Source organism: Vombatus ursinus, unplaced genomic scaffold (assembly GCF_900497805.2).
Source record: "Vombatus ursinus unplaced genomic scaffold, bare-nosed wombat genome assembly UNPS02009835.1, whole genome shotgun sequence".
Classification (NCBI taxonomy): domain Eukaryota; kingdom Metazoa; phylum Chordata; class Mammalia; order Diprotodontia; family Vombatidae; genus Vombatus; species Vombatus ursinus.
This window is the reverse complement of record NW_020949613.1, coordinates 6,782,934-6,807,728: the sequence shown is the minus strand read 5'-3', so window position 1 is coordinate 6,807,728 and position 24,795 is coordinate 6,782,934. Positions and strand designations below refer to the sequence as shown.

General features: G+C 36.3%; 1 protein-coding gene across 1 annotated transcript in view; it reads right to left on the bottom strand.

The window, feature by feature from the left end:
• The window catches only part of PRIM2 (DNA primase subunit 2), a 348,920-nt gene that overhangs the window by 6,996 nt on the left and 317,129 nt on the right, over positions 1-24,795 (bottom strand). The window contains exon 13 of the mRNA XM_027852944.1: positions 9,886-9,954. Within this exon, the coding sequence (XP_027708745.1) occupies positions 9,886-9,954 (69 nt within the window). The remainder of the gene's footprint in view (positions 1-9,885; positions 9,955-24,795) is intronic.

Below are 24,795 nucleotides of genomic sequence, written 5' to 3'. Positions count from 1 at the left end.
GAAGATTTCCATCCAAAATGGTTAAAGTAATTTTTTAAAGGCTGATACTTAAAAGAGATAAATCCTCAGGTGTCCAGAAAATTCAGCTATCCAGGAAAATTTATTCCCTAAATGTTCCGGTAAGCCAAGGTACTATTCTATAATTATATTGGACTAAAATTAAAATAACAATTTGCACCAGCTCTCAGCTTTCATTTGCATTTGTAACAAGTAAACAAGTAATAAATACTCTAAAATGAAAAGAAAAAAGTTTAAAATACTGCACCCTCAGTACACAAGCAAATAGGCTTCCCCCAGGCCAGTTTATTTCATCTACCAAGTGATTATTTTGCCAACGTTTGCTTGGCATCAACATATTTTGCACAAGATGACCTTCACACAAACACAGGTCTCATATTTCTGCCATGGTAAATGTGGTTTTTGAAGGAATGAAAGCAATTCTGTTGCACCTATGGGATCTTTGGGTTTTAATCAAGAGATTTTGCAATGACAGCTGATAATGAGGCAGCTGGTATTACAAAAAAAGCCATATGGAACTATCATAGGACTGCAGCAAATGGTATCAATTAACTGTGGTTCATTTTCAAAACTTCTATTGAAGGGAGATTTGATCACAGAGCACTCAGAAAAATAAACTTAGGGTTTCTGGTGAGGGGAGGGATCACAAATAATTAAGAGGGTAAAGACAATCTTTTTCAAAAAACACACAATGACCTAAGAAAAATAATAAAAGGAGTACATCTGAAAATCTGCAGTGGGCAAATGGATGAATAGTTACATGTAGAAAAATTTAAATATTCATATTCATCTTTGAGGTTAAACATATACCTTTTAAATGTTTTTATTAAATTAAGATTAGATTTTTAAAAACTTGGGAACTGGCAATATTTTTCTATATCACATGCAGTAATAGTGGTGCGAAAAAGTATTGGACTTAAATCAAATCCTAGCTTGGTCACTAACTACCTGTGCGACCTCTGGCAAGTCAAAGAACCTCTCTGGGCCTTAGTTTCTTTAGATTCAGAGGGTTGGATTAGATGATTTCTAAGGACCTTTTCTAGACTGAGATCTATAAAGCCCTGCAAAGGATTTAGCCTCAGGGTAAAAAGAAATATTAAGATTTTCATTTTTAAAACATAATTTTTTCAAAAACTAAATATAAAACTATGTGGTTTAAATTTAGCTATAATGAAAACCTGATAGAACTTTTGTCTGTAAGATCTTATTTTGGACCATGTCACATACATATATGTATACACATATATAAATATATATGTATATATGTATGTTCATGCCTTGCTTACAATAGCAAATGTTTTAATAAAATATTTGAAAAATGTATGCACATATACATACATAAATGAGTGCATATGAATGCTATTAAAAGGTGACCCAGAGAGAGACATCATAGTGTAGCAGATAGAGAGCTGTCCTTGAAGCTAGGAAGACCTGGATTGAAGGCCTGCCCCTGGCACACACCGGATGTGTGACTGCGAGCAAGTCATTTAAGCTCCCATAACCCCCAGCACACCTCTAAATCTATAAACTGCAGTGAAAATACCAATGTGAGACACATACATTGGTAGAGGGACTTTCCTCATCTTGCAGTTCCCTATACCAATAAAATCACAGACTCAATTCCTATCCCCTTTCTCCATCCTGATACATGTATTTATTCTGTACTGGGGAAGACTCTGCCCTCAAGGAGCTCCCAATCTAATGGAGAAGACAACAAGCAAACAAGTATGTGTGTGCGAGCGCATACACATACATACACACACACACACACACACACACACACACACACACACACACACACAGAACAAGCTCTACACAGGTTAAACAGGAAATAATTAAAAGAGGGAAAGCACTGGAATTAAGAGGGGTTATGTATGGCTGGATTTTAGTTTGGACTTAAAGGAAACCAGAGAGGCTAGTAGTCTGAGTGGAGGAAGGAAAGCATTCCAGGCATGGGAGAGAGCCAGAAAAAAAATGCCCAGTTAATATACAGTTAAAGTTACCCATCTCTAACGATAACTGGGATGAAGAAGATACAGTGTATTCACATCCCACAAGGCTGACCTAACCAATGATGTTTTGTCATAACACTGTTAATATCTTATAACCACCTGAGAGTAATAAACTTCATGTTACATTGTTCTATGCTGACCATATGCAACATTTTCCTTTTAGAACCTATAATGACTAGGTATTACCCATAATGTCTTGTCACATCAAATTGTGTTTTTGTGGAACAAGACTAGTGGCTCCAGGTGGAACAGACCTATATGGTATCAAACACAACACAAAGGAAGCCTGACAGGTAAAGGTAGTTTTATGATCACATACTTTGCATGTGTGTATAAGGGATTTTAAAAATATGGTTTTCAAAATAGTACAAAAGAAGGTTCCAAATTCATGGTCAATAAGAGAAAGGCCACAAACAAAAATTACTTCATGTCACAGAAAATACAAAAGCTACTGACAAATACTTGTTCTGCCTGGCTTAGTAGTTGCTATAATAACATTTCCAGATAGTGGATAATGGGGCCTGGGAGTTTATTAATTAGGTAATTTAATGGTTTCATAGATTATAAAGAAAGGGTGTTTAAGCAGAAGCAAGTTTCTAGATGGTTATTGCATTGGACACTGAGTTAGTCTTCTGACAACATCATGGAAGAGAAACTATTAATTTTCCAAACAGGATTGTCCAAACAATGAAAAAAATAACTGGCCCAGGCTGCATAACATCAGGAAGTGAATTGCTAAATTAAGAAAACAACAATAATCATATTTCTTTCTTAATATTACTGGTGAGGGCATATGAGAGGGGAAAAGAGAGGAGGGGGAGGCGTGTGTATGTATGTGTGAGTATATGTAATACATTTGCCAACTTAACACATAAAGGTCAAATGAGAAGTCACTGAAAAAAAATCTAGCTGAGAGACCGAAAAAAAAAAAAAAAGGCAAATGACTGAAATGTGTGGGATAAGAGGGCAGGCCTAAGAGGTCAACTGAATCTCAGACATTTCGATGTATAAATAACACATATCATGGTCTCCAGTTAAAATTGATCATTTCAAAAAATGGATACGTTTGGAATCAGCCTTATTCCAGTGGTGGTTAATTGCTATCTGCTGCTCCTTTTATATTAATTTTTAATCTTAGCAAGCAATGAACTGGGGAAAGTGAGGGGTGGGGAGTTAACCTTATTCCTATAGGACATTCTAACACATTTATGTGAAAATCTTGATTAATCTCTGTATTAAAATATCGATTACCCTACCACATTGGTAGATACTAAAAGCCATCTTCTACAGGAAGTCTTTCCTGATTTTCCTTAATTTCTAGTGCCCTTCCTCTGTTGATTATTTACAATTTATACTTCACATTGTTTGTACATTGTTGTTTGCATGCTATGTATCTCATTAGATTATGAGATCCTTGAAAAGAGATTTTTTTTTGCCTTTCTTTGTATCCTCAGCACTTAGCACAGTGCCTGGCACACAGTAGGCACTTAATAAATGTTTTACTATCTATATAAACTAAAAACTTAATTCTGAACATCTCAATTTTAATTAAATTCTATACTTTCTCTCCCAATGCTCTAAATTTTAGCTTAATTTTCATTTAAATAATTTGACTAGAAGTAAAATTTATTGAAGGAATAATCTAAATTAAATTTACCAACAATTTTAAATAATTTATATCCCAGGCTACGTGTTACAGTAGAAAGGGTTTACAGTAAGATAACTGGGATTCAGTTGATTACTATTAAAGTGACCTTTGTTAGGTTACTTAGTTTTTCTGGGCCTCAGTTTCCTGATCTATAACATATAAGGGGTTGGACTAGATGGCCTCTGGGCACTCAACAAGTTCAATCAATCATTTAACATTTATTAAGAGGTTACCATGTTCCAGCCATTGTAATAAGTACTAGGGATACAAAAAGAGCCAAAAGACAGACTCTGCCTTCAAGGAGCTCACAATGTAATGGAGAAGACAACAAGCAAACAAATATGTGTGTGTACACGTACACGTACATGTACACACACACACACACACACACACACAGAGGAAATAATTAAAAGAAGGAAAGTACTGGAATTAAGAGGGGTTATATATGGCTGGATTTTAGTTTGGACTTAAAGGAAACCAGAGAGGTTAGTAGTCTGAGTGGAGGAAGGAGAGCATTCCAGGCATGGGAGATAGCCAGAAAAAAATGCCCAGAGCTGAAAAAAGGAGTGTCTTATAAATAGAATAGCTAGGAAGGAAACCAATGTTTCTGGATTGAAGGAGTAAGAAGACTGGAAAGATAAGAGGGGGCTAGGTTCTGAAGGCTTTCGATTGGCATAGTATTTGCTCCTGGAAGCAACAAGAAGCCACTGGAGTTTACTGAGTAGAAGAGTGACATGATTAGACCTGTGTTTTAGAAAAATCACTTTAGTGGCTTACTGGAGAATGGATTGGCATGGGGAGAGGTTTAAGGCAGGCAGACCCACCAGCAGGTTGTTGCAACAATTAAAGCATGAGGTGATGAAAACCTGCACTAGAATGATACCTGTGTCAGAGAAGAGGAAGGGGCATCTTCTAGATAGGTTACAAAGGTGAAATTTATAGGCTTTGGCAACAGCTTGAATACTGGAGAAGAGAGATAATGAGGAATCCAGGATGATTCCTAGGTTGCAAGCTTGAGGAATTTGGGGAATGGTGTTGGCTCTCTACAGTAATAGGGAAGGTAGGAGGCCCACCAGTTTGGGAGAAAAGATAATGAGTTCTGTTTTGGACACATTAAGTTTAAGATGTTTACTGGACATCCATTTCAAGATGTCTGAAAGACAGAAATGTTGGACTGGAGATCAGCAGAGAGATTGGGACAGGAAAAGGTGTATGTGTGAATCATCAGCTTAGAAATGGTAATTAAATACATGGAAACTGATGAGATCCCCAAGTAAGATAGTGTACAGTGAGAAGAGAAGAGGTCACAGGACAGAACTCTGTGGGATACCTACAGTGAGAAGGTATGATCTGAAGGAATATCCAGTGATGGAGACAGAGAAAGAATGGTCAGAGAGGTAGGAGGAAATCCAGGAGAAAGTGGTGTCCTGAAAACCTAGAGAGAAGAGAGTATCAGGGAGACAGAAGGAAGATTGAGAAAAGGCCATTGGATTTAGGAACTAAGAGATAATAACTTGAGAGAGAGCAGTTTCAGTGAAATGATAAGGTAATAAGATAAATGGTAAGGGGTTAAGAAGAGAGGAAGAGGAGAGAAAGTAGAGGCACCTATCATAGATAACCTTTTTGAGGAGTTTATATACAAAGGGCAAAAGAAATATAAGGCAATGCTTAACAGGGATGGAAGAATCAAATAAGGTGGTTTTTTGGTTTGTTTGTTTGTTTTTGTTTTTGTTTTTAGGATAGTGGAGACAGGGGCATGTTTGTAGGCAATAAGAAATGAGCCAGCAGAGAGACAGAGATTGAAAATAAGTGAAAGAGTGGAGATGACAGAAGGAGCAATCTGTTTGAGGAGAGAGGATGGAATGGAATCAAGTAGAGAGGTTAGCCTTGGTAAGGATTAAGGCCACTTGATTAAGCGAGACAGGGATGAAGGAGGAGAAAGGCAAGAAGATATTTGAGTGGTACGAGATGAGGAAGAGGAAAGAAAAGGGAGCTCACAGTGAATGGCCTCAATTTTTTTCTGTAAAATATGAGGCAAGGTTCTCAGCTGAGAGAGTGAGAGGAAGAGGAGCCATGGGAGGTTTGAAGAGGGATGAAAAGGTTTGGAAGAGCTACTGTGGAGAGTGAGATAGTGAATTCATAAAGGAGGTACAGAAGAATTGCCTAATGGCAGTGAGTGCCCAGTTGAGGTGGAGTAACACAGTAGCAGATCCAATCAAAATGGTTGTGTTATTTTCCCCACCTTTGTTCAGCAGCACATATAGGCACAAAGGCACAAAGGGGTGACTGAGGCTTGGCTGGGCATAATGGGAGATATGATAAGAGAGCCAGGAATCAAGAGAGAAGTACAGTGTAGAGGTGAATCGTTTCACCAAGAAGTCAAGACAGGGAGGAGACAGTGGCTACTGCAGGGGAGATGGCCTAGGAAAGAATTGAGGGGTCAATTCAAAGCATTGGAGGTCACAATGTGGATGAAGAATAGAGTTATGTAAGGGAAGGCACAGGGAAAGGTGAAAAACCAATAGATTATGGTCAGATAAGGGGATTTCAGAATTCTTGAACATCGAGGTGGTACATCTATAAGTTATAGCAAGATCAAGAATATGACCATCTTTATGTGTAGCTGAGGAGGAGCTCATGTGTAGTGAGTGGGTTGAGGAACTGCATGGTTGGGCAGGGGAGGGAGAATCAATATGTGTACTGAAGTCCCCTAGTATGAGAAGCCTAAGTCTCTGAACATATTCTTGTTCAGGCAGAATCTGTTATTCTGGTAGAAAGAGAAAAATTATCTATTTTTAGGAAAGTGGAATCAAATTCTCCCAACACTATATAAATTTGTTAATGGCTTCCCTACACAGACTTATTGTGATCCACAGGCTGGAGAGTTTATCAAACTGATTTATATCTAAGTAGCTGTGTTTTAGGTCTGTACTCCCAGTTTCCCTACAAGATAGAAATGTTGTAATTTGTGCAATGGGAGAGCAAATAACTGCCTCTAATGACATCTAAAGTATAAATTGTAAAAGTTCCTTTCTTGGATGTGCCTCTACACTGGTTGAATAATCTTAGGTAAGTCACTTAAATTTCTCTAAATCTCAGTTTCTTCATCCGTAAAATGTTGATATTGAATTCAAGAAGGTTTCTTCCAGCTCTTAAATTATATACCAGTCCACATTTTGCTACACTGTACCTATAAAAAGGGGCTGTGCTATCTAGGATCCATTTGTCTCATGAAAAAATGTTCACAAAATCAAGAAATGCCAGTTAGAAAGGACCTTAAAGATTATTAAGTACAATTTTCCACTCAGTGTAGGATAGTATCCCTTGAACATTATCCCAGTCAGACTGCTCTCTAGTCTATTTTGGAACAGCAAACAGGAACTATTTTTTTGAGGTAGGACATTTTTAGACAGCATTAATTGTTAAGAAGTCCTTTCGTATGTTAAGCTGAAATCTTTTCTCATAAATTTTACTCTATCTAAGTTCTTCCTTCTGGAGACATATAGCCTATACTCTCTTCTAAATAACAATCGTTCAAATATTTAGACAGTTGACTTGTACCCAATTATGTTTTCTCTTGCCAGATCAAAAATTCTTTATATTACATACCCTATTCTTTATATGACATGGCTTCCAGATCCATCAGTATTTTTATTCATCATCTTCTTAAAAAAACCTCCAATTTGTCATTAGTCCTCATAAAACATGGTACCAACAACTAAATATAAACTCTAGGTGTAGTCTGCATGGCACAGAGTAGAATAGAACTACTACTTCCTTCAAAGAAGGTATTCTACTTCTATTAACACACCCTAATATTGCATGGGGGAGGACAGCCATATCACATCACAAACTCATGCTGAGTTTGCAGTACAATCAAGTTCCTTGAGGGTAGGGATTATCTTTGTACAGCAAAATCCTGGGAATACAAATACAAATAAGTAAGATAGTCTTTGCCCTGAAAAAGATTACATCCTGGTGGAGGGTGACAACTCTCTCTCTCCCTGTCGAGAGAGAGAGTGAGAGAGACAGACAGGGAGAGAGAAAGAGAAGCATACCACAGCATGGACTGGAAATGACTGGGAAGCGATACAGAGGCCTGCCTGAAGGCAAGATAAGCAGAAGTTCATCTATCAAAGCCCAGGGATCCAGGGACCAGAATGTGCGTGGTTCTAATGGGAAGGTGTTGAGGATTTCATGTAACCTACACTTAAGCAACTTGAGTTTTTTGTTTTGTTTTGTTTTCTTTAACCTAAGTGCCAGACTTTTTATTTATTCCTAATTAAGCTTCCTCACTCCAGCCTGAGGTAACTTCCTTGAATTCTGATTCTGCAAGTTCTAATTCTGTGTCATCCATGGACTTGACAAGTGTATCTTCTGTGTCTTCAACTGGGTTAATAACATTTTTGCACAAGACAGATCCTAATCAAAATCCTTTAGTTCACCACCAGAGAGACCTCTTTCCAGCACAACACTGACTGCATTATTATCTATGAAGGAAGAAAACAAGCATTTATTATGTACCTACTATGTACCCAGCACTATGTTAAGTGATTTATAAATATTATCTTATTTGATCCTCACAATAATCCTGGCAGGTAGGTGCTATTAGTCCATTTTACAGTTAAGGAAACTGAGGCAGACAGAGGTTAAGTGCCTTGCCAAGAGTCACACAGCTGGTAACTGAGGCCAAATTTGAACTCAGGTCTTCTTGACTTCAGGTGTAAGGCTGTATCACATTTCTCTATGTCATCTACCATGATATCGCAAAAGACCTATTAAATTCACATACATGCCAAGCATGCTCTGACTTTACTTGCAATGGTGAATCTATCCTCAGGCAGCTGAGTTCACAGCAAAAAGAGACACCTCCACCTTCATTCCCTACCCCAACCCCCAACAACCACACAATTTCTGTTACTGGTACTTGTTACTTGGGGCTAACTGAAATTATTCCACCTTTTGGGAACCCAAAGTTTCACTGATTCGAAACTCACTATAGATACACAGGGACCTAAGCCACCTATCCCCTCATTATTCTTAAGGAAGGGCCATCTCCACATGAATCTTAAGCTATTGTTTCTGATGACTAGAGGGAGCTTTTGGGGGAGCTATGAAATACATTTTTAAACTTCGGTCATCATCTTCATCATCATTCCTTATCTGTTAGTTAATTTTGAGATAAAATGCTTCTTTGTTGAAATAAGCATGGAAAAAAGGAAAACACCTTAGTTTGTAGACATATGGAGTTCTACTTAAAAGTCCAAAAAGAATTTAAAACATAGATGAAATCATAACTCTCAAGCTGAATAAACAAATTAGAGAATGAGATCATTTGGGAGAATATGGCCAAACTAAATTGACATCGATAACACCCATTTGTTGTTTGAACCTGGTATGATTTAGCATAGTGCCTGGCACACTGTAGGTACTTGATAAAGGTTTATTGATTGACTGATTTTTGCTCTAATAAAGATAATGAAATTTTGTTGTTGATTACTACTTTACATTCAGCACTAATTTTAATAAGCTTTTAAAAATATATTTATATACAATTTATGAAAAGTATTATAAAAAATTTAAAAATCACAAAACCACTCTAAACACTAAAGAATAAAGAATTTTTAGTATGCTTATCATATGAAATATTTAGTCTTAATAAGATGTTTAATAGTTATATCACCAGAGCAAAAATATTACTTCACAGAAAAGTGAAAATCAAACAAGTAGAAAGAATTTGTAGTAGTTGTTGAATTAAACCTGTGATTTCCCTGGTGTATGAAAACTCTCCATGAGGAAATTCCTTTTACCAATGAAGATCAATACTTGCTCACAACTTACGGTCTTGGAAAGTTCCCTGGGACATAGGATGACTTACTTAAGTCATGCTGTCAAGATGTCAGAGGCAGGACTTAAAGCTAGGTCTTCCTAACTGTGAATCAGGTTCTTTATCCACTATATCACACTGCCCCTCAAAGCTTAATTAACTCATAAAAATCAACACAGTACTACCATTGTTGATGGATGCAGTTAACTGAAATCCAGAGAGTTTCTAGGATTTCTTAAAACAATATATAACAATTTATATAATAATTTATATTATAACAATAAATGTTATAATATAACATATGATCATTTAGAACTGCTTTATAACAATATGTAAAGACTCCCTGATTGACAGGGCATAAAATTCAAATGCATACTTACATTATGTGTTAGATCAAAGAACTTCTGGCAGGCCAACTGGTAGTGAGTGCCTTTTACGTAATCCAAAATCTTGAAAAAGACAGAGAGACCAAGGGAGAGAGATAGAAGAATTAAAAATTTAATCCAAAATACAGCAACTAAGCATCAATGACCTTTTCTCATATCATTACTCCAGGCATAAAATGCAATAAACCATACAGCATGACAAATTTTTGCAATTTATATACAATGACAATTCTAACAACATGGCAACACTACAGAGGGGCTATTTAGGTCAGCATTACCCCCCTAGATGACAAGAGACAGAAAGAGATCTTTTGACCTAACAACTGTGAATTTCAATAACTTAAACAAGATGAAAATGCACCCTGGTATTATATTTTTGACAGCTATTGTCAGAACATCATATTGCAACATCTCTTCCATAATTGTAGATATAAATCTAACAATCTGAGTGGTTTGAGCATGAACCAATCAAATATAGTATTTAGATTTTTATTTTTCACATTACCAGTTTATATAGATACAGCATACGATACCGCTGTGCACCCATCAGGAAAATTTAATGTAAACCCTTTAGACAAGTATCTGTGGAGAAGGAATGCTTTTACTTTCAATCAGATTTGTCCTTTTTAGAAATGAAGTTATTTCTAGTAAAGCTCAGCAAAATATGAGCATGAATGGTCTATTCTGAACACCTATTAGGAACATCAGCCTATCTTTTGTAAATACAATTTGCTTTCCAATTGTGCTTCATGTAATCTCTTCAGTACTGCACAAACTCCCATTCTTATCAGCAGAGTGCAATGCTAGTTGAAATTTTTTAAGTTATATCACCTTTTCCCCCTACCAAATAATCAAAATATATACTCTGCTTGCTTATCAAACATGGTAAATTGCTGGAATTAAGAGATAACCTCAGGAAGGGGGAAAATAAATTCTTGGGAAATGTTAATTTCTACCCCCTATTCAAAAAGGCTGACCTTTTGGTGTCCAATAGTGGAATGAATGCACTCTTAAATCCCTGCCATGCTCATTATTGGATGTAACCTTACAGGTATTGACAGATGTACAAATAAATTACATTTTCAGAATGGATCAAATGGACCCAGACAAGAATGTGCCTAAATGCATTGTTTTTCTGTTATCATCCCACAGATTAAATTTCCATGCTTTATGCCATTGACAGTTAAATCCCATATAATAAAGATGGAGGCCCATACCAGTAAGCTTCCCAAATATGGGCACTATCTGCACATGTGACCTGTCTATTTTCTTGAATTCTTATAGCAGAAAATCAATTAAGAAGAAATGAAGAGATATATGAACAATAATGAAGGAAAACACAGTTGCCAAACTTTTGCCAAGCAATACGGACACTTCTGAGCTCATAGTCTCATAGTGCTGTTTCTCTTGCAAACATAAAGTCAAATGAAATGGTACCATGGAGATGAATCTGTCAATACCTACTGGCAAGTATCAATGGTAACCATAAATTAACAAGTAGGAATCAAAATGTGAAAATCCTTATCTGTACTTGCAAACTGGAAATCTGGAGAAGCCAAAAAGGTCAAATACAAATTGGCTGAAGTAAAACTAAAATTGCAAAGAAATAGATGTAAGACCTTAACTATAAATGTGGAATTCATTCCTTAAAGAGATAACATTTGAGAACAAATCTAGTATTAATGGTACACACAATGGAAGCAATGTAGTTCATGAGGTTTTCCTTGCCAATTGGGGATGTCAATGACCATGAAGGAATAAAGAGGCAACATGGTATAACTGACTTAGTTGTGGCCTTGGACTCAGTAAGACCTGGGTTTAAATCCAGTCTCAGCCATTTATTAGCTATATGAGCATAGCCAAGTCACTAAAGCTCTCAGCTTTCTTCCTTGAAAAATGAGGATGATAACAATATCCATAGAACCTACTCACAAGGCTTATTGTGAAACTCAAATGAATTAATCTATATAAAGGGGTTTGCAAGCTTTAAAGTACTACACTCACACATACATACATACACACACACACACACACACACATACACACACACACAATATTTCAAAAGATTCATGACTCCATCTGTGTAGGTACTCCTGTGTGCATATTTGGCCCGCCTACTCTCATTAATTTTTACAACAAAAAATAAGTTAAAGTAAATGATTATAAATAGGAAAAATAATTCATTAAAATTTTGTCTTTATATTCCCAAGTGCTTAGCATAGTGTCTGAGTTTTGAGGCAAGGCAGGGAAATTCAGAGGCCCTTCAGGTGAGCATTCCAGGAGTCAGAAAATGGAGTGTTGTGTACAAAGAGCTCAAATAAGCCAGTGGAACTGGACCACAGAGTGAGTGAAGAGGAGTAAATCATAAGAAGGCAGGAAAGGAAGGAAGAGGTTGGGAATGAAGGTCTTTAAATGCCAAACAGAGAACTTTACAGGATGGATCAGTATTAAAGAGAGAATAAGAGATGAGAAAGCTTAGGTTCTTTTTTGTTTTTCTAACTAAAAGTCAGTCTTTGTCAGAAGTTATAGGTCCATCCAAATAGTAGTAAGTTTAGCAAATGTACAAATTATAAATCCATTTCCTCTTTTTTTCTGGAAGTTGCCATTATTTTAAAATTGTCTCTAATGAGGAGGAGGAGAATACTTTTCCAAGTTAACAGAAGTGTCAACATAAGCACCACCTACTAATTTGGTCACTAATAGCCATTAGTCACGTATAAAATATCCATACATTTTTGGCAAATGTCAGTTTCTTCAGATAGATTTATAATCTTTATGACTGGTTTAAACTTGGAGTGGCAGCCTCCTCTTAAATCCTAATGTTCCTTTTCATTCCTGGCCATCTGCAACTTCCTCTCCCCATTTTGCTCTAGTGACTACTAATGAGGTTAAGATGATTGTTTGGCAGCAGAACCCAACCACCTGCCCATTAGGTCTTTGGCTTCAATGGCCGAGATGTTTTACAGCTAGAGATGTTGCACCAGATAATGAGACATGTTGCTAATCTTTTTCTAATTCAAGGTCATATTCAGTCTCATTTTAAAGTGGTTGCCAGCACGGATTTTTTTTTTTCAAGCTCAATCTTCCTAATATGAACCTAGCCTCTTTTTTTTTTTTTAAACTCCACTTCTAACCTTCCTTTATTTCAAAGGTGATAGAAAATGTGGTAGAGATGCAGGGTCTGGAACAATTTCATGTATCATGGCTTGTTCCTGTTTCTAACCCACTCAGCAAAACAGCCTGTACAACTTGGCAATGACCTTCATTTAAAGGAAAGTGCCTTCTAATATTGTTGGGCATTTTATTTAAAACAAAAACAAAAATTACATGCAAAGAATTTTTCTGATTCATTATTATTTTTATTTTTACTGGGTAAGAACACATTTTACCAGTTGTCTGATTTAGAACATATCCCTCAATGAATTAAACTAATTTCTATTTGTGTCAGTCTGAATTCTGTCTTTAGTTGTCTTCATGTTTGGAAACCATCCCCACCCCTTTTCTGGTCTTTTTCAGCCTCGTATAGAATAAGTATATTTACAGTTCAGAGGAATGTTGAGTTAAATCCATCTTCTCTGCTAGGGTTAAGAGGCAGAGGACTTGGGGGGACCCCGCCCCCTTATTCACTCTAAACATCTAGTCAATTGCCAAATTTTGTTGTTTCTATTTTCAAGATAGCTCTTGACTAAACTCTTTTCCCTCCATTCACATAATCATCACCCTGGTTCAGCCTTCACCTCTCACTCGGGTGACTAAAGTAGCTCCCGAATTGGTCTTGGCCTCAAGAATCTCTCCACTCTAATCTGTTCTCTACCTAGGTGCCAAAAGTGATTTTCCCAAAGGGCAGGTCTGATTATATTACTGTCCTCACAATACAACTCCAATAGTTCCCTATTACTTCTATGATCAAATATAATAAACTCTTCTGTTTGGCATTTAAAGTTTTTAACCATTCAGTTCTTTCCTATCTTTTCAGTCACAACTGGACTCGGATGACTGTGGAGGAGAGAGTAAGGCTGATGACTTTGCACAGCCCTGCCTCACTTAAATCCCATTCACTTGCAAGTCAAGACATCACCCTCCTGATTGGTCCTCTTTAAGAAGAAAGAACAAACAACACTTATTCTCCATGTACTCTATGATCTAGCCATACTGGCCAACCTGTTGCTCCTCAAAAAAGATGCTCATCCTCTGCCTCCATGCCTTTACACTGGCTATCCCCCTCCCCCTTGGAATACCCTCTCTTCTCACTTGGACCTCTTAGAAATGCTACTCAAATGACACCTCCTATAGAAGGCCTCCCCTCCAACCTCCACTCCACTCCCCTCAGGTACTAAGGCCTTCCTCTCTAAGGTTACTTTGCATCTCTTCTGTATGCATCTTGTAAACACCTATTTGTGTCAATGTTGTCATCCCCAATCAGAATGTAAGCATAAAACAAAAGGAATATAAGAATCTTGAGGATGGGGACTGTTTCCCTTTTTCTTTGACTCTTCAATGCCTACCATTTGATGAAGGCTTAATAAATGCTTGCTGATTGATGATAAACTTTGATTTCAAATTTTCAGCAACCAAATTTGAAAAACATATTAGATTGGTCAGTTATCTTACATCTTCACATAATACATACTTTTTTTAAAAATAAGTTTTTTATTAATGCATTCTGTTTCTTATATGATCATGGTTATCCCAAGTATACTATCCCCTAACTTTCCCAGAGGACAGCTTGGTGGTTCAGTGGACAGACTGCTGGGCCTGGAGTCAGGAAGACTCATATTACTGAGCTCAAATCTGGCCTCAGACATTTACTGTGTGACTATGATCAAGTCATTTATATATATCTATATCTATATATATCTATATATAAATATATAGATATATAGATATAGATATAGATGTAGATATAGATATAGATATCTCTTCAGAACAGGGTGGTTTGGGCCCTCTCTTTCGAGTAATTATAAATTTCATTCAGGAAAATCTACAGTATTCTAAGGTTTGATGCAAACAGTGGTATGGGATCTGTATACAGGAACAACTGGAAGACTTCACCATGCACAGGGAATCCCTCTTCAATGTAGATTTGGAGTTGGATCTCCTCTGTGTCACTAGCAAATACCTTTGATCCTCACAGCAATCCTAGGAGAAGTAGGAGCTACTATGACCCTCGTTTCTACAGATGAGGAAACTGAGGCAAACACTGGTTAAATGACTTGCCCTGGGTCACACAGCTATAATCAGAGGGGTCATTGGATAAGGTTATCTTTGTCTTTCAAGAAATATTGTATAATTCTGAAATGATACACATAGTGAGGGCAACTAAGTGGTACAATAGATTATATCACTGGATCTAGAGTCAGGAAGACCCAAACTCAAATCTGGCCTCAGACATTTACTAGGTGTATCCCAGGGCATATGACTTAATCTGTTTGCCTCAACTTTCTCATTTTAAAACTGGAGATAATAATAGCACCTATGTCTCAGGGTTGTTTTAAAGATCAAGTAAGATAATAATTGTAAAGCACTTAGCATAGTGCCTAGCACACAGTAATCACTATATAAATGTTAGTTACTACTCCTAGAAATCTTGTTGAAAGAAAAAAAAATTAAGGCAGTATTTTGCTCTACTGAACCACATACTTTTTTTAAATGATTAATTAACAATAAGTGGAGTAGAATCTTGTATACTCTACATTTTTCTGGCAGTTGTGTGTTAATGGGTATGTGGTATACTATGGAAAATTGAGGACCTACTTGGTATATGCACAGGTTATTCTTAAAATTATAAATAAATGGAAAAGTTAGACACATAGGGCAGTAGTCATTATTCTTTTGGTTATTTTTGTTTTTGGTATAAAGATTTTTTTTCTCCACCTTTGCTATCTTCACCTTTTTCAGGCACTTTGAAAACTGATCCCTCACTCCCTCAAGTGAGGGACAGCTCTACACCCCTTGCCAGCAGGAAGCAGTTTCAGAAGCCGAGAACTTTGCCCCTTACCCCAAAAGAATTTGGGTCCCATTTGTTGGAGGGGGGAATGATGGGGATAGGCTCTGAATCCCTAAAAGGAAAAGACCATGTCTTTGGGACCCGAACCCCAAAAAAGAAAAGTTCTGGATTTTCCCACATGGCCAAATCTCTTAGCCTGAGGCTATAATCCTGTCAATTGGCCTTTCATTATAGCCTATGCCCAATCTCCCAATTCTCTGTTACCCTTAACCGAGTTTAGGTCTCCATTGTCTTACCTTCTTATGGCTCCCAGCCACTTCCCGCCCTTAATCCTATCTAGGCTCCATTCTTCCTTGTCCATGTGGTGCAGGTCCCTGGCACAGTCACCCCAGTTTACTGGCCACTCCCATCCAGATCCTCCTTAGACCCTCTCCTCCAGTCACCTCAGACTACCTGGCCACTCCTAGATTCCTCTTTATATACAGATCTTTCTATATATAAAGTACATCTGGACTCCATTAAGGTGCTCAAATTCTTAAGATCTGGTCCACTTGCATTAGCAATACAAATGCTTAGATTCCTTAAGAGTCTGGCCAATATGGCAGATTCTTTAAATCTCAACCACCCCTGATCAATGTCCTAATAAACCTTGAAAACAAAACAAAACAAAACAACAACAAAAAAAACTGATCCCTCAATTCCTTTACATTTGTATTGACTTTGATACAAGCCTCCTCTATGTATGAATATCTGACCTAATCCTGCAAATTTTCCCTTCTATGTTCTCTTAGTGCCATTTCTACCTCCTCTACACTCATATATAGAAGTGATGCTGTCATACAGTCAAAAAGCATTTATTAAGCACTTACTATGTGCCAGGCCCCGTGCATCAGGGGATACAAAGAAGGAGTAAGAGTCCCTGCCTTCAAGGAATTTACAAGTGCAGTAACTCAACTGTCCTTAAAAGTGAGCAGATGGTTAGGAAAAAAAAATCACTGTAGACAACTGAAAAGAAAAAAGTAGACAGTCATCTACTTGGGAATGGCTAAACAAATTATGATAATAAAATTTAATGTAATATTACTGTTCTATAAGAATGAATATAAATAATAAAGAAGCAGGAGAAGATTTTTATGAACTGATACAAAGTAAGTAGATAAGAAAAACAATTTAAACAATGATTAGAACAAAGTAAATGAAAATAACAAAAACTGAATACCATGTAATTAAAATGACCAAGCCTAAGGCTCCCAAATAGATGTAAGAATGTATTTGTCTTCCTTCTTTGCAGAGGTGAGGGACTAGGGGTGTAAAACACTGGATATAATATTGAACTTAGTTGATGTATTGATTAGTTTTGCTAAACTGCTTTCTCACCACTCTACTATATCTTTCCCTTTTTACTTATTATAATAGAATGGCTCTCTGTGTGGGGGAGAGAGATAATGAGATAGTAAGATGATGTAAAAATAAAAGTTATCAGTAAAATCTTAAAAATTTAAATCTTTGCAGCTTTTTTCTGCTTTTTTTTTGTTTTTCTTCTTCTGGTATCATCCTAAAATACCCTCAGCATGACTTTACTTAGTTGGATTTCTAGTCAAGAATTTTTAAAGCTGGTTTTATTGTTCGCTGCTTTTCCTTCTTTCACTAGACAATACTATTTATAATCTTTCATCATCCACTGTAATGTTTTACAAATAAGTTTATATTCTAAACCAGTATGGCTCTTTGCCTTCCTACCTTTCCATTAGTCTAGTAACAAATGTTTGCTCAATAGGTGCTCTTTTGGTCAGCTCATAACAGCAACTTATTTGCATTGGTTAAACATCTATGTAAAATCACTGTAACCAGCATCAATGACTTTTCTTTTGTCCATATCCCATTTTTCAAGATCAGTGATGTATTTAAATAGGTTAGGCTGTAGTTGTTTTAATTGCACATCAAACCATCCTCATTTTTATTTTTTCTTCTAGCTTTGTATGAATTTTGAATTTTGTTCTAACAAGTCTGACAGTAGGCAGACAGCTGATTATTAAATTACTTCCACAAGTAATATATATTTTCTGTTAAAATATAATCATGGCCAGTGCATTTCTAGTTTTTTCTTGAAGAAAATTATATGATGTACAGGGATCAGGCTTCTATAAAGTCTATAAGTTTCTGGCCTCTTTCATTTGTTTTTCCCAAGTTATATTTTCAAACACATTTTCACCATCCTCACCTATTTCACCTTTGCATTGAAGTCATCCTTATATGATGCATAAGCATTTATTATTTTCTTGATTAAAAAAAAGATTAATCATTTAATTTTCTCCATACCTCAGTTTCTTGTCTATATAATTGATACTAAGAGGTGGTACAACCCTGGAGCAGTACTGAAACTGAACTCAGAAAATTCACTTTAATCTCTGGTTTCAAATATGGCTAGATTGAGACATCATATATTTAGAGCTGGATGGTACCATGGAAATCATCTGGTTCAAGACTCTAATTTAACAGATAAGGAAACTGGAGTCCAGAAAGGATGAGTGGATCCTCCAAAGATTCACAGGTCGTCAGTAGCACAGTTGGTATTTGAACCCAGTTCAGCTGCTTCTATAACCATTGATCATTCCATAATAACAGATGTCCTCCCTTTATAATTATTAGGTCCATACTTTCCCCTGCAATATCCCTAAGCATAATAAACTTTTCCTCTCACATCCTGCTGTTATGCAGGATGAATATTTTAATTTTTTTATATCATGTAAAGGTAAGCAACGAGTACTATTATTAATGATCTTTCCATAGGAAAATGTCAGATTATTTTAAAGTTGTTTTTTTTTTTAAATCTTAAGTAAATTCTCATTCATAGTTGGGGTTAGCTATGGCATATACTATTTGATTTATGCAGCTATTTTTCTTCCAACCTGCTTTATCAACATTGCCTCATTAATCTTTAAATCATTATTTATCTTCATTTTACCAAGAAGGGAAAAGAGTCCCAGAGAAATTCTATCAGTTGTTCAATGACAGGCAAAGACTTTGCGACAATGCCAAAAAAACAAGCCAGGCCTCTTGAGGCTGGGTCTAATACTAACCTTCTGAGTTCTTCCTTAATACCTTCTTAAGATTCATCAAGAACAATGTACATATTTTCAACTACAACACTAAAGAAAGGGAAATTGAATGCAGCAAACAAATTGACTATTCCTATTCCTAGGGATCAGAGAAAATGCTCTCTAGGATGAAACAGGAGCTTTTCTTAAAAACAGGTGCTGGTCATGAGGTAATGGAAAGAGTGAATCCCATCTCTCTTTGATAAGGATGACCCACCAAAGAAAATCATAGCAATGGGGGGTAGATGGGATTTATATGAACATTCGGTAAGATGTCACTTAGATTTATCTTTGCCATAAAGTCTCCTTGACATAGTGTTACTTTTAAGTCTTTTAAACTGTCCATTTTGAAAGATTTCATCATTAAAAAGCATTTACCAGTTTCAGATTTAATGTGGACAATAACTGCCTGAGGATTTTACGACACTGAACAATAGTGTTTTAACCAGCCTCCCAAGAAGTGGAAAAGGTGGACAATTTTTCAGTTTCTGGCTATGATGTCACTGTTATAATTTCTTGAAAGTATCTATTGGATCTGGTTTCACTTTTTAAAAAAAAAAAATCATTAAAAGGGACAGAAAGTCAAAGTTTCTTTTTTTTTTTAAATATGCAATTTCCTTTCTTCCTTTAGAAAAATGTAAGGGGAAAGAAAAGAAATTTTTAGAAAATGGTGGTGCAACAAATTTATTTGTTGAAGACCTACTAGTTATAAGGCACTGTAGCTACAAATTCAAAAGAGAGACAGTACCAGGCTACAGGGAGCTTGACATATACCCTGTCTCACCCATTCTTTCAAAAACTACTTTTAAGAGGCTGTATCCCTTGCAACAAAACACAGCAATATCAAGAAAAATCTGAAAAACAAACTTTAAAAGCCTTTTAACTGGTTCACTGCAAGAGACTTTTACCACAAAAGGAAAATGGTCAGCTAGAAGTAACAGTGAAGAATATTACCAGAAATGACTACATGGATTAAAAGAAATGGGAATAACTAAGTGTAGACTCACAGGTTCTTTTATATAACTTTGGATACTGTCAAGATTTTATGGGCACAGTTCATGTCCCAGGGCTCTTATCTAAAAGGCAGTGTGGTGCTATGGGTAGAGAGATGAATCAAAATGCAGGAAGACTGGAGTTCCAATATAACCTTTCACACTTCCTAGGAATGTGACCAGAAGCAAATCACTTAATCTCTGCATTTCAGTGTTTTCATCTCTAAAACAGAAGAAATAGTTATCAGCACTATCTATGTCGTGTGATTTTTATGAGGTTCACCCAACATAATGTAATGTAAATAGCTTTACTAAGCTTAAAGTGCTATTTTTTTCAGGAAATCATATATAATAAAGGAATAACAAGAAAATAAAGAGTTACTGGAAAACAGCTAAAAATTAAAGTTTCCTAAATAAGCAATTTACACTTAAATTGTACACCATAGCAATTCAAAATGTGTTATTGTAAATCATTATATAAAGATAAATTATAATACGCTATACAAACTCAATTTATTCATTTATTCATTCATTCATTCTAACAATCTATTGAAAGACTATTATGTGACAAGGCACCATGCTATGGTGGAGTAGATAGAACATTGGGCCTGGAGACAGGAAGACCCAAGTTCAAATAAAAGTTCAGATGCTTACTATTACTGTTTACTTACTATTACTCCCTGGCATATAGGAAGCCCTTAAATGTTCCTTGAATGAATGAATGAGCAGGTTACTTAACTTCTGACTGCCTCAGTTTGCTCAACTGTAATATGCAGATAATAATAGCAGGGCTGTTGTGAGGATCAAATGAGACAATGAGGATCAAATGAGACAATGTTTGTAAAAAATGCTTAGCACAGTACCTGACACATTGCAGGTACTTAACACATGCTTCCCTCCTTCCCTTACTCTTCCTTCCCCATCTGTGATCTTTCTAATCTGCTGAGAAAGGTGTTAAGGAGTATCTTTATCCTCACTTTAGAGTTAGTAATATGGAGGTAGAGAATTTAAGTAACTTGTCTAAATGAAAGGTAGAGCTTAAATAAGAAACCAGGACAGCTGAATCTCAATTAACCATACATATTCACATTTTGAACATGAAAGTGGGATTGGATACTATGATCATCTATCATTGGCCATGGTGTCCTATCATGCTTTAACACTACGTTACATTATGCATGTAACTAAACCTAAATATATGAAAAATACCCTCTATTAAATGGCTTTTACTTGAAGGATCAATGAAGAATTTCCCCTCACTGAACAATAACAAAATGAATAGCCTGAAAATGTCCTACAGGTATAACACCATTTACTAAGGCTTCAACTTGTTAGGACTTTAACAGTAGTTCAAGCACTCTTGCTATTACCCTAGGAAATAAGTATGCTAAGCTACTCCAAGGCCCAGAATCAGGGCATGGCTCACAACAAGAGATGCTAATTTCATTACAGCACATATTACAAAGCACAACCAGCCCCTTGCACTTGTCTGTGGATGGCAATTATTGTTGTTTATTGATCAAACTCAGTCAGGGTTTAGATGTGTTATATGTGATTAAATTCTAATCAAACCCAGGGAGGTACAGAGTGAGACAACTTAGCTATTAAAATGGCAGGGCACACAGCGAAGCTGTTAGGGCTGCCAGCTGAGGAATTTCAATGTGAAAATTTCATATATAAGCTCTCTTGACAAGTGTGAGGATAAAATATAATGTAGATAAATTTAAAAACCTGTAAGAAAAATCTCATTCAGCTAAAGTGTAAAAACAACAACTTTTAGATGATTATTTCTGTAAGATTTTTTATTGCTAATATCTACATCTCTAATTACCAATATTTCTACCCTAGACACAGACATACATTTAAAGGAAATGATAAGGGGAAATGGTTAAAATACAAACAAAGGGTCCTAATCTTCAAAAAGCCTGAAGTAGGCAAGTAGATATGGTAGATAATCATATCCTGATGGATATGGTTAGCTGATCAAATTTTTAAAAGAGTACCAAAATGATTGTTATTTCAATAGAAAAATCCCACAGAAAATGAATCAAACTATAGTAAGATGACATTGAAAAGCATACTGTATGAGTGCTGGATACACTGAAACATTTTCTTCCTGAGTCTTAAACATTTTTATTCATTTATTTTCCAGGAGAATGAGAGCTTTCTTAGGAAAGACACTGTTTCATTTTTGTCTCTGTATCACCAGCACCAACACAATCATCTCTGCCATTTTAATAAGCAAGTTGTCTTACTTTATACCTCACTGGATTTGATTAGAATTTAATTGCATACAACACACATAAGCACATAGTAAATAAATGTTTGTTTGAATTGAAATTTTAAAGATGATAAAAAAAATTAAAAAACCAGCGTATTAGGTTTATAAGGCATTGAGTAGCTGGTTTCATGGTCCTAAAGAAAATAAGCAACAAAGATTGAGAAAAGAGGTGAGAGAGCAGACATGGAGAAATACATCAAAGGAAAAATACAGGTGCTGGAAGAAATCTGGGAATGAAGAAGCAGAGCGAATATATATATATATATATTTAATGTATATGCACACACACACACACACACACACACACACACACACACACACACACACATATATTCACCAGGAGACGTGCTGAAGGTACTATTACGAAGGTATGATTTGAAAAACAACCCAGACACTTCTTCATAAGATGATGAGGAGACCAGAACAGTGAGGGGATTGAAGAACATGAAGGGACTATGGAGATTTTTAGTTTGGAAAGGAGCAGATAAAGAAAAGATATTATAACTGTTTTAAAATCTATGAGGGGCTACAGATAAGTCTTTTTCTTTTTTTAGTAATCTTATTTTTATTGATATTTTGTTTTTAAACCGCCTTCATTTCTGAATATATCTCTTCCTACTCCCCTGCCTAGCAAACTATCCCTTGTAATAACCTGAAGGGTTATTAATATCTCTTCCCAAAGGAAAAAGAAAAGTTTTATTCTACTTGTATAAAAAGACAAAACAGAACCAATGGAGAAAAGATAAATTCAGGCTTGACATAAGGAAAAACAAGTGGAATGCGCTACTGCAGAAGGTAATGGGCTCCCCGTCATTAGATATCTCTAAGATAAGGCTGAGTGACCATTCATCAGGGATACTATTGAAGGAAGTTCCAGTTCAAGTATGGGTTATGCTGGCTGGTCACTGATGGTCTGTCTTTGACATTCTGTAACACTGTGTACATCAACAACAAAAGGCATTGAAACTTTCATATTGTCTGTTTTTAAAAAGGCAGTGTGTTATCATGGAAAAAAGCAATGTCACTGATACAGTTAAAATCCTGGCTCTGCCACTTTTAGTTCTGTGAAGCTGGGCAAGCCCCTTAGACTTTCTGAGATTCAATTTCCACATCTGCAAAATGCAGATAATAATATTTAAAATACCAACTTTCTAAGAGTTTTGAGAAAAGCACTTTTTAAGGCATGGTATTATAGTGTAAAATAATACTGTAATGCATTATGCAAATATTCCAATATTAATGTGAGCTATTTATTTGTTGGTCATAATCTTCTGATGCCATTATGGGTCCAAACTTTTTCTTTATAATTCTAAAGCATGTTTCTTCATGCAGAATGTAAGCTCTTTGAAGGCAGGGAATGCTAGATTTGTGCCTTAATGTCCCCCAGGACCTAGCACAATGGATGGCACAAAATAGGTGTTGATTGCCTACAAAAAGGCAACCTTGATAATGCAGGACTGAATTCAGGGGCTCAGTCAGAAAAGTATCTCTAGGCAGAATACACAGGACATGGCATTATCATCCAGATCTCCTCTTTGGCTAACTCTAGGTCCTGGCTCTGGAATAGCACTGAGCTGACCAAAGACCCATCCCATGAGCTCTTGACTGCCTTCCCCAAAAGTTTAAGCAGCCAGGGCTACCCAGAAAGAAATGGGAAGGAAATCCCAGATTGCCTCTTGGAATCATGCCTGGCCATTAGTTCCTATATTCCTCACCTCCACATCTTTGACCCTCAAAAGATGGGCAACAGAATTGAAAGGAATCTCAGAGGTCATATAATTATCTACTCAAGCTCCCATTTTCCCAAGCTACAAATTTTCCCAAGATATAAATGTAGTATCTAAAATGTATGTGTGGTATATAATCCTAAATGCCTTTGCACATATTGCTAATTAATTTATTCAATTAATATTTGCTAAGTACTCATCACACATGTAGGCTTGGTTAGCCACTGGATAGAAGAGAAAAGCTTTTTTAAAATCTTTTTTTAAAGTAGACTATGAATTCTTGGAACTTACAATCTAATTGTGGAGTTAAGAGATAACTACAATACTCTTCAGATACTCAAATGGGCCTGTGATTTAATGGATCGGGGTAGTCCTTCCGAGAATGATGAAGATCATAATTTACCTATTCCTGCCTATCCTGTGCAACTGTTGTCTATGTCCTTCCATAAGTTCATCAAGGTAGTAGGGGTCTTTCACAACTTTTGATAATGAGAGAGTATGAACATATTGCCCAGGTAATCCATCCAATGCTCTCTTCACATGATCAGTCCATCTTCCTTTTTTGTTCATACATTTCTTTGATATCATCCTATACTATGCTTTTCCTTTATAATTCCTATTCACATATATCCTATTATAATAGCCTGTTCAGGGGCAGCTAGGTGGCTCAGTGGATACAGCACTGGCCCTGAAGTCAGGAGGACCTGAGTTCAAATCCGGCCTCAGATCAAACACTTGACACTTACTAGCTGTGTGACCCTGGCCAAGTCACTTAACCCCAATTGCCTTAAAAATAAATAAATAAATGAAGGATAATAGCCTGTTCACACTCACCATGAAACTTTCTACTGGAACATAA